Source organism: Dermacentor albipictus, chromosome 3 (genome assembly GCF_038994185.2).
Source record: "Dermacentor albipictus isolate Rhodes 1998 colony chromosome 3, USDA_Dalb.pri_finalv2, whole genome shotgun sequence".
Taxonomy (NCBI): domain Eukaryota; kingdom Metazoa; phylum Arthropoda; class Arachnida; order Ixodida; family Ixodidae; genus Dermacentor; species Dermacentor albipictus.
The window spans coordinates 9405244-9416016 of record NC_091823.1 but is presented as its reverse complement, the minus strand read 5'-3'; the positions used below and the strand labels follow the sequence as shown (position 1 = coordinate 9416016).

The following is a 10773-nucleotide window of genomic DNA, read 5'->3' as shown; positions in this document are numbered from 1 at the left end:
GCTCTTTTTTTCTTCAAATAAAACCTCGTCATTGCCTTGGAAAGATTCAGCTGTTATTTTTTGGATGCAATTTATTGCCACTTCCCCTTTGTTTGTTTCCATCTTCATCTAGGATATGTTGTTGTATTGTTGTTGACTTCCTGCCTAATAACCTTATGGGGTTCCAAAATATTGGATCGGCCTTTTTGTCACGTATTTCTGACAACCAACGTTCACTTTCACCTTTTATCTTTGCTTGAATCAGTATTTGAACCCATAGACTTTTTTTCCCGGCATATTTAATCCCATTTACTGGCCACTTCATCCTGCGGCAACTGCGCTTCCTTTGCTTGCCTGTGCTCTCGGTAGGCTTTGTCATTTAGCAATTGCTTCTCGTATCTCCCTGTTCCACCACCTTTTCAGTTTCTTTTTTCTTTTACAATGAACATGTGTCTTTTGCCATATTTCTGTCGTTATTACACTTGGACGCTCACTATATTCCCACTCTTTACTTGGCCATTTGCCAAGTTCTTCCTCAACTCTTGCGACTATATTTGTTATTTGTTCAGCGTTCAAATTTGGACCTGCCATTTTGCACTCCTTGCTCTCTTCCCCAACTACATATCCCATTTTCAAAATGATGCGTTTATGGTCACTCCCTATGCTGCTATATCCTTCCTCGTCAACGACCATATCTCTCAACTTAACATGAATTACTTCTGTCATCAGACAGTAATCAATGGTCGATTGCTGGTTTCCCACTTACCAAGTTATCTGCCCTTCACACTTGGGCCCTGTATTCACGATAACGAGGTTATGTTGCTCACAAAGATCTAGCATTGACTTCCCGTTGTCGGTATAGCCATCTAGATCCTGTATGTGGGCATTCATGTTCCTCTTGAAACTCGAGCAGTTAACGGTGCGAAGTGTACACTGAACGCCGTAGACTCAAAGGTGCAATATTTCTGCGTAATTTCAGCAGGAACAGCGTGCAACGGTAAACACAGAATATTCTTTTGATTGAGCCAAAAATTCACGTCCCTGTACAAACTTGCAGCAATTGTCGGGCATCATAGAGTTTCCTAGTATGAAAATCCAATGTTGCACCTGAAACGCTGTAGTGTTTTGCTCTAGCCGCCGAATGTGTGAGCCTGTGCGGCAAGCGCAAGACATCCGATAGCAAAATTGGTTCTGCTTTATTAAGTGAAAGAAAAAAAAAGCTAGCAGCTACGAGTAGCCGACAACCCTAGCATAATTCGGGAATATTTTACGTGCAAGAACTGATCGCGACGGTACCAAGCTAGATAGGTGGCACACAAACTTGTTCAAGGATATAACGGTTATAGCTCAATGTTTACGGCGAAATATAGGAGCTGTCAATGATGGTAATCTCCTCGCGTCCCGCCAGTCTTTGAGATCAGTTGAACATCAGTTATTTTCAATTCTCGGCTGACCGCTTTGCACATATCGTAGACGGTTAGAGCGGCGACAGTCACGGCGCTCAGTGCCTCCATTTCGACGCCAGTTTTTCCCGTGCATTTGGCATAACTTTCGACAAGCACTTCGTAGGTGTTTTCCAAAAGTGTCAACTTCACGTCTACTTTGGTCAGGGCCAATGGGTGACACAGCGGAATCAGCTGGGATGTCTGTTTAGCTGCAGCGATTCCCGCAATCTGGGCAACGGTCAGAACGTCGCCTTTCTTCATATTGTTGGATTTCACAAGTTCATAGACGTGCTTTCCCAGCAGGACACGCCCAGATGCAGTTGCTGTCCGCACTGACTCCGGTTTTTCCGCAACATCAACCATCCGTGCACCGCCTTGTTCGTCCACGTGCGTCAAAGTTCCTCTACCATAGCTTGAGAGCAGACGACAACCAACAGACGCTCGAGATAGACCATGCAGGGCCACTTGCCTCCATGAAGCCGCTGGAGAACCCGCACTGCCAAAGCGCTTGCCTAACGCGTGTGCAAATAGTACCATAACTGCGTTTAGAAGTTTCACGCGCTATGACGAAGCATAGAATAAAGGATGGTGCTATCACAGAAGGGAAACTGTACCATACCATGACTGTACCTTACGGAAATAACAGTAGTGGTGGCGTTGTGAACTAAAATACTCAGACGCATGCTCAGAAGGGTTTGGGTGCCAGCTAGTTGGTACGGATCATTCATATTTAAAACGGTGCCAAAAAACACGGACAAGGGAGGGGATAGGACAGCGCTAAAGTACGTAATTGAGAGATAGCGTTAGCAAAATAAAAACAAATCATCATTACTGAATATGGCCACTGTGGTAGCGGTTACGAGACATTCATTTGAGGGATCGCCAGCCGTTTGTGCGCAGGCGCGAGTAAGAGCGTGAGAGAGAAAATCTGGGGGCTTTTGCTCACTTTATTCTATGCTTTTTTTTTATATGACCATGATATGACTATGATATGGCCACGGAGCACCTATGATATGACTACCAGCCCTCCTAGGTGTCGTCGAGTACCTCGACTCGTCGGGGGTCTCGGCGAGACTCGAGGATTTTCTGCAAAGACGGATAGCCTCACGGCTGTCTAAACAACTCGAGGCTACTCGAGGTGCCCCAACCATCTGGCTCCTGCTGGATCACCGCCCCCTGGCCTTTCACCAGATTACCATTCCTACCGGACCCACTGGGCCCTTCCTGCCGGACTGCTCAGCCGCTGCCATGGCGACACTTTAACCCCTCTAGTTATCTCCTTTGCTCCCACTATCCCCCACCCCTGTTGACGCTGAGCCGTGCTCCCGCAAGGGCTGCAGAAAATAGCGTCAACCTTTCCTTATCCCTTCAAGAACCACTTCTCTATATGACTCTGCCTAGGCGCTGGAGGAGGTTTCTTAGCGCGTCTTGTAGGCATTTGTCCCCTAGACAAGCCGGCATAGCGGAGCTCGGTCGAGTTTGTTTACGCTCCGCCGCTGGCTGCCCGCGCGGTGAGGCAGTGGGCACGGACGTCCCATATGGTGATCGCTGTGTTTGAAGGGGCAAGGTTCTGACTAGTGTCACGGGCCTCTTCTTTTCGTCGCGACGTTAGATTGCATTTTTTGCAAGCACTGCTACAGGAGGGCACATGTAACCCCCGAACGGAGGCCTCGCGGGATCACCTGAGCTTAATAAACCAGGCGGCGCAGGATTTTCAGGGCATCCAAGGTGTGGGGGATCAAGGCTGGAAGCAGGGCGGCACGTGGGTTGGGGCCGCGGAGGCCGAAGTGTGCCAGGGGGTGTTCGCATAAGAAATTGGCTATCCGCGATAGCGGGCAGCCGATCTTATATAACCCTGGCACGCGCAGGCCTCGCCGAGCACCAACCGGACCAGTCCGGGTTGTAGCTTTCGCGTCCCCGTTCCGCTTTGGTGTCCTGGAGTCGTCGCCGCCAATAATGCGAAATAATGACACGTAAAAAACACGATTGAATAAATATATATAACTACGTCCAGCCGCCTACTTAATTGCGACGCTAAGTTCAGCACTACCGCGCCCCGCGACTTCTGCAACACCAGTCAGAACTAAATTGCCTCTGAAAGTGCGTCAGACAGACTTTCTCGCGCCTGTGCCGAGTCGTCACCGGCGGCCTTTCATGCTTGCGCTCAACCGCGGTTGCTGGCGCCTTCTAGATTTTCAATATATGCTGCCCGTGCTGTACTACGGTCGCTACTGCTCCCACAGGAACATATATCTGTGATGTTACTTGCAAGGTACAACGCCGTAAGGCGCGAGAAAGCTATGATCCGCCACGACTGACTCAGCTCGAGTCTGTCCGACACAGCGATCGCCAAAAGGGACAAACGCTTACAACTAGCGCTAAAAAACCTCCCCCGCAGTAACTCTCGCTCCCGCTCTTACTCGCGCCTGCGCAGAAACAGCTGGCGATCCCTCAAATGAACGTCTCGTCAGACGAACTCTTGTGTGCAGGAAAGCATGATGGCTGTAAACAAGTATGGCGTGCGGTGATACTCGTCCTCTGTGCAGCGAAACTGTGAGCGCCACATGAAACTTGGCCTGTTTGAACGCCTATACACACATCGTTACCGTTCTTAAACCCGCCTTAATGTTTTCACGCTGTCGCGTTTAGGTCTGCCTAGTGTCCAAGAAAGCTTTCTTAAATTGAACTGCTCCAAGTGGTACGCCCATCGCCTTGGATGCTACATCGTTGTGTTTTCGTTTTATCCATGTTTGTATTCATCACTTGTAAAAAACTCGGTACGAGAGCGCTTAATACGGCTTTATGCTATCGTACTGCTTCAGTGCCTATATTCGCTTGTTTCGATCGATTTATTCTAGCGCGAGCTTGTTTAGCGAAATTTGATGCAGACTTCTGCGCTCAACTTTGTGTAGATTGCTTTCTTGTCATCGTCTCACGCGCCTTCGTGAGATAGCAGTAATTGTAGCAATTCTGATTTGCATTTGGAATTCTTATTTTCCGTTTCTTTTGGTAAAAAAAGGAATGAACGGCGCAACTTCAATTTCGCTGTGTTTGCTTTCGTGAACTTTGTGCAGGAGTTCGCCATGTCGTTGCCGCCGTATAGTGACAGCCCCCTACCGACGCCTTTTTGCAGTCCAGTGGAAAATGACTTGCCTCCGTCTTACGACGACATCACAAATCCAAATGGTATGCTCTTTTCGGACCTAACGAGCATGCGCTTCACTACACTTGTGACATTTTTGCACAAAGTGTCAACCGCACACATGTGCTGAATACTGGTCTACCGTGGGTGCGTGAATATGACCGGCTGATCACAGTGTTCCTGCTCGATTTTTCTGCTTATGCAGACGTCGATGAAAGGCCATGATGTATCCGTACGTTTTTCAGGTTGTGGAGCAGCGTCTTTGATGCACATGAGCTAAGGAAGGAAATGGATCTCGCCGAAGTAAACAAGCTTCACATCCCACAATGCCTTCTACACTCCCTGTTATATGACGAGTTTTGAAGTAGTGGAAATGCTGATTCTTCGGTTCCATTATATGTTTTTCAATGGTAATAAGAATAGCAGAAGAAAGAAGGACGTGCAGAAAAGACACTGGTCACATGTACCGAGGGAGTTTGAAGACGGCTGTCAAATGCACTAGAAACTCGTATTGAGAAGTGAGCTAATTTGGTGACCTGATAATGCACTGAAATCTCAAGTGGTAAGAAAACCAATGGGAGAAAGAAGACAGAAAATTCTTGTCTTTCTTCCACCGACCTTTTTTTTTTTTTAAGCCTCTAGGAAACCTGGTGCGTTATGTGGCTAACAAACTAGCCCACTGTCCAACTTTAGTAACATTTCATCTCCATCAAAATGTGACTGTCAATCTCATGCCTCAAAAAGCCTTAGGCCATTGAGTTAGAGCAGCATCTAGGTGGACAGAACAGCCATGCTGCAGAAGTAAGTCTTTTATCACAGAGCCTAATGTTATTGATGCAGTTACATAACATATAATTTAATTTTACGTCCTAAACACTGGTCTGACTAAAGCTTCCAATTCCTTGTAACGAGGACCAGGTGCTCTCCTGCTCTGATACTGGCACTTAGTTTTACGAATATATGATTAAAATTTCATCTAGGAAAACAAAAGGTGCTCTCTAATAAAGAGAACGGTTGTGACTAAGTTTGCATACTGGAGCTGTGGTGTAAACTTCGGGTATGCACATGCTACTGATGTGACAAATTTTCAAACTCTCCTTTCAAAAACACACTAACTGCTGTTGCTGCATAGGCGATGGCACACCTCCTTGCAGGTTAGCCCAATTGCTTCAAAACAGTAGCTTTGCTTGCTTGTGTTTGTAAGTAGGATGCTCAACTTCAGATATATTGTAAATGCGTTTATTAGTCACCAGCATTTTGGGACTGACCGTTAGAGCAGGGCATGGACTCCCAGCACTAATGACATTCACGAGCAAAAGTGCTGCAGAGGACCACCCACTGTATCATTCCAGTCCTTCACTACAATTACCCCCGAGAACGAAAAAGGAGCCACCCGGCAGCCTAACAGCTTGTCACTATAAGTGGGTCATAGTAGGTCTTGAGGCACTCGACGTTGACAATATCTCATCCATGACGGTGCATGTCCGAAGACGGCTCAACAGGCTCGATAACGTAGTTGACTGGAGATGTGCATTCGACGACGCAGCAGGGGCCTTCATACTTGGTCAGTAGTTTCGACGAGAGCCCAGGTGCAGTGGAAAGGACCGAGAGCAACTCAAGCGCTCTGGGGAGGAACGTGGGTGCAGAAGTGGTGTCACCGAGAACGCTCTTCTGGCGCTCTTGGTCATTTGAAGTAAAGGCCTGCGTGAGATCGCAGCACTCTTTGGCATGTCTGGCTGTGGCAGAAATAGGCGTGCACTCATATGCATCCAGCTTGTACGAAAGGATTGTGTCGATTGTGTGCGACAGGTGCCGGCCGTACTATAAGAAAAAAAGGTGAAAAGCCAGTGGTGCTCTGAGTGGCGGTATTGTAGGCGTAGGTTGTGAAGGGCAGAATGGCATCCCAATTTGTGTGGTCAGAGGCTACATACATTGCAAGCACGTCGCCAAGCGTACGGTTAAAGCATTTTGTGAGGCCATTGATATGTGGTTGGTAAGCAGTCGTTGTGTGGTGCACAACGTAGCACTCTTTGAGGATGGTTTCGACGACTTCCGACAAGAAGACATGCCCGCTATCGCTGAGCAACTCCTGTGGTGGACCTTGACGCGTTATGAATCGGTGAAACAGGAAGGAGGCAACATTGCACACTGTAGCTACTGGGAGAGCGGCAATTTTGGCGCATCACCTGAGGTGATCAACAGCCACAATGGCCCAGCAGTTACCAGCAGATGTCAGGGGAAGTGGCCTATACAAGTCGATGCTGACGCAGCCGGGTAGGACGGGTTGCAAACTGGCTAGCGAGAGGCCTGGTGAAGATTTCCGCCGCTGACTATTGGGGCACGAGCGAACAAACTTCTGAACGTAGCTGTACATCCTGCGCCAGTAATAGCGCTGTCAAATGCGCTGGTAAATTTTGAATGCTCCCGAGTGTGCACACTGTGGGTAAGAGTGGAATGGCATGCATAGTATTTCAGAACGCAGACTGCGGGGTACTACTAGCAACCACACGTGGCTATTGGCGGTGTAATTGCATCGGTGGAGTAGGCAGTCGTGAATGACACAATGGTGGGCTTGACGACGTAACATGTCAGTGGTTCGTTGTGCTGATGGATCAGAGAGAGAGATAAAACTTTATCGTGTCTTTGATGAGGCCCAGGGGTTGTGGGGGTCGGGAGACTAACCACCCAATCCCCCTCCTTCCTCAGACGGCAACCAGTCCTTGCTTTCTGGCAGTGTCTTGGGCTATCCGGACGGCTCAGAGCTGCTGTTCTGGGTCCAAGCTGAGCAGCAATGTCTCCCACTGCTCGGCCATAGTTATGATGTGCGTAGTGTTAGTGCGGTGGGTGTTGGTGTGTGAGGCTTTGAGGCATTGCCAGATAATGTGGTTAAGGTAAGCACAGGCCTCGCACGCTTTGCATAGTGGGGAGTATGCATCGGGATAAATTCGGTTCTATAGCATGGCGTTTGGGAAAGTTCGCGTCTGAGGTAGTCGCCAAGTGGTGGATTGAGATTTATTCAGTGTTTTGTGTGCTGGGGGTAGCGTAACCACTCTCTGTGGTAGTGGAGGAGGACTTCTATGAAAGTGACAATTCGGTTTCGCACGTGACCACGATGCAGAACAGAGGGCTGGTGAGGATCGGAAGACACAGGAGAAGGATGATGCGCCCGGTGTGCGAGAGCTCGGGTGGCATCATGGGAGGCTTCTTTTCTCACCAGACCCGAGATGATCTGGACGCGGCGTTGCCTTGAGGGAGGAGTGCCGGAGAGTATCTTCTGCGCTTGCGGCGCTATCAGTCCTCTTGTGTAGTTGCGAATGGCCGTTTTTGAATCGCTCATGATGCAGTAGAGGTGTAGGCCAAAGCGATGGCCTATCTTCTTCTGGTTGAGTGGGGAGTATCAATGCAGTCGCAGCGAGGCAGTACTGCGAGCCCGTGACTACAATGACCGCCATGCCATTCTGGTTGGGGTATTCCGCCGTGTCCACGTAGGCTATGTTAGCAGCTTGGTCATAGTTCTTTTGTAGTCATTTAACTCTGCATGTTGCTCCTGATTGTGTTCAGGGTGCATGTTGCGAGGTATGGGCAGGATAACTAGCTGAGCGCAAATGTTCGGAGGGATGGGTACTTTTGGTCGAAACTGGGTGATGTAGGTTATGCCTAGGGTTCCTAGAATGTGCCTGCCCGATGGAATTGGCGAGTCGTTCATATTGGCTAATACGCTGAGCTTCAGTGAGCTCATCTATGGTGTTATGAATGCCAAGGGCATCCAGTTTCTCATTAGAGTTGGAAATGGGAAGATGTAGGGCTTGATTATAGGCTCTGTTGATCTTGGTATTGAGTTTGAGCTTGTCATTTGCACTGAGGCTAAGGTACGGGGCGACATAGCTGAACCTGCTCAGGGCGTAGGTGGTTACTAGTGTTATGTTTCGCCTACGACGCGCGGTATAGCCGGCGCGGATGCAACGGACGCCGGGCTTCGTTCAAAGCGGCGGACATTTTGGCCCTTTCAGCACTGCCGCAACGCCTCCTTGCCAAGCGCGTCCAGGCATGTTTCAATGCCACGTGTCTTCGTGTGTGCGTGCGTGTGTGTGCATGTTGGTGCCCACGCTTGTCAAAGCGCGGCAGCCGGAGAGAGGAGCTCCCCAAGGGTGAAGTGAGGAACGGCTTGCCTCTCGCAAGCCGTTCCTTCTTGCCCTCGACTCCGAGAGTATAAAAGTAGCTGCCCCCGAACGCCAAGAGGGAGGCTCCGAATTCTTCCGTCGAGTAGCGTGCTCTCCCGTCTCTCCACTTCGGTCGACCTGATCGGCCGCTCTTTTGTGATGCTAGAATAAACAAGTTGTTCTGTTAGCAGTCGACTCATGCTTTGCCAGGACCTTCGGATGCTTCCAGTTGTACCCCAGGCCGCCAGGCCAACGCTACCCTTGGTGCTTGCGACCCAGATGCAACACTAGGTGTATCAGGTGGTTTTCTTTCATGCAGTGATGTTGATTTGCAATGCGTGTAATGAGGTGAGTGGTTTGGTATACATGAGTATCTAATTGCTTGAATATCCGTGTTTCTGCCGTTTTGTTTGATGTGTAAGCCACTGATACGAATCCTAGGTACAGTAGGTATGACGTAATAGTTGTCCAGAAACCTGGAAGGTGGAGAGAAATAATTCAAGGAATATGAGACATCCACCCAATCATAGCAATCGCTACAAAGAAAACTCTTATGGGTTCTTCAAAAGAAAGCTTTGCAGTTGAAGAAAAATTTGTCCTGGTCCGGAACTCGAACTCGGGACCACTGCTTTTCCGGGGCAGCTGCTCTATCATCTGAGCTAACCAAGCAGCTAGCAGATGGCAGCGCGAAGTCAAATTTGTCAGCAAGTCAAAGTGAAGGCAGGAGTTTGGCGTAATAGTGGGCATTGGCGGTTGGTGGCAGTTGGAGGCAGTGGCGGTTGGAGGGTGCTTCAGCCCACAACGTTCATCCTGGAACCTCAACCCCGTACCCAGCACCTCCACCACTTGTAAAGGCATTTATTAGTCACTGGCGTTTGGGAATGACCGTTAGTGCAGGGCACAGACTTCCAGCACGAGTGCCATCCACGAGCAAAAGCGCTGAAGAGAATAACCCAATACATCATTCCAATCCTTCTCTACAATTTATGTATATATGCTTATTCGTAAATCATTTTTGCTGAATCCCACAAGGTGGAGGAAGGTTCTTCAAAGGAAACATTGTCATCCACCTGAATATGGCTTTATGCTACATTTGTGTGGATGACAATTTTTCCTTTCAGTATATGCTTGTTATATGCAGCTGTTGTCACCTGTTCATAGTATTGAGTACATTGTTCAAGGCCTCCCTGTCGCTGCTTCATGTTTTTTTTTTTTTCCTTGCAGCTCCTCCTCCATCATACCAGTCACTTTTCGGACAGGTTCGAGAGGTGCACAAAGCATCCAGCGGAGTGATAGACTTCTTGCGGAGCATTGTACTCCTATTGCTAGGCACCCGTGAGTTGCCCACCAGCTGAACGTCTTGTAGTTTTGCATGTTTCCACAGCCGATTATTTGGTGTCCTGGGTTCTTGGAGAGTTCATTCTTTTGATATTCAACATACAATGTGTCACCAAGTAATAAACCCTGGTGAACTATTTTGGGTGCATAAATGTTGTGAAAATCCAGCAGAAAAAAACATATATACATAGTGAAAAAAAAAAAAAAACGGCACCCATCTTGCATCTTTCTGTACTTCAGCTGCATCTCTTTCTTTCTTTCTTTCTTTCTTTCTTTCTTTCTTTCTTTCTTTGCGAGATTGCAATAAAGTGTTGAAGTATGTAACTGCTTCCACAGCAATTGATTATGTATATGTGGCTACTTTTTCATTTTTACGGTAACCTGCTGTGTTGGAAGCGCATTCATGCAGAAGTTCTGCATGGGATTTGAAGTACTCGTCAACCTACATTGATGCTGCTGGTATTGTAAGACAGTGTTTATCATACTTAGCTGTCACAAATCCGTTGCCCAGGTCACAGGTCAATCATATCAGCTAAAAGCATTTTATACAGTGGACTCCCATTGATTAAAATTTCTAGACACAATGGATTGTTTGGATTCTAGAATTTTTGAATTATCCAAAGTTGAATAAACTGAATTGCAGCTTATTAAGGGAGTAGCTATTCATTCATGCCTGGTTACATTAAAAAAGATGTACAACCTGCAGAAC

General features: G+C 48.0%; 2 protein-coding genes across 6 annotated transcripts in view; one reads left to right on the top strand and one right to left on the bottom strand.

Annotated features, from left to right (window-relative positions):
* Window positions 1-1355: 1355 nt before the first annotated feature.
* Window positions 1356-1787, bottom strand: LOC139057119 (uncharacterized). Its single transcript, XM_070534892.1, has one exon. It carries the CDS (start codon window positions 1785-1787, stop codon window positions 1356-1358), a length of 432 nt encoding a protein of 143 aa, XP_070390993.1.
* A 2034-nt stretch (window positions 1788-3821) lies between these two features.
* The window catches only part of LOC135919552 (transmembrane protein 272-like), a 36922-nt gene continuing 29970 nt past the window's right edge, over window positions 3822-10773 (top strand). For 2 of the 5 annotated variants that reach the window (XM_070535066.1, XM_065453456.2), the window contains exons 1-3: window positions 3822-3977; window positions 4499-4610; window positions 9951-10061. In XM_070535066.1, the coding sequence (XP_070391167.1) occupies window positions 3939-3977; window positions 4499-4610; window positions 9951-10061 (262 nt within the window). In that variant the 5' untranslated portion in view covers window positions 3822-3938. The other 3 variants (XM_065453457.2, XM_065453459.2, XM_065453455.2) reach the window with 3 other exon arrangements.

Bases quoted from the DNA above. Each gene is read 5' to 3' on its own strand.
- LOC139057119 (XM_070534892.1), bottom strand. From the start codon at position 1,787: ATGGTTGATGTTGCGGAAAAACCGGAGTCAGTGCGGACAGCAACTGCA.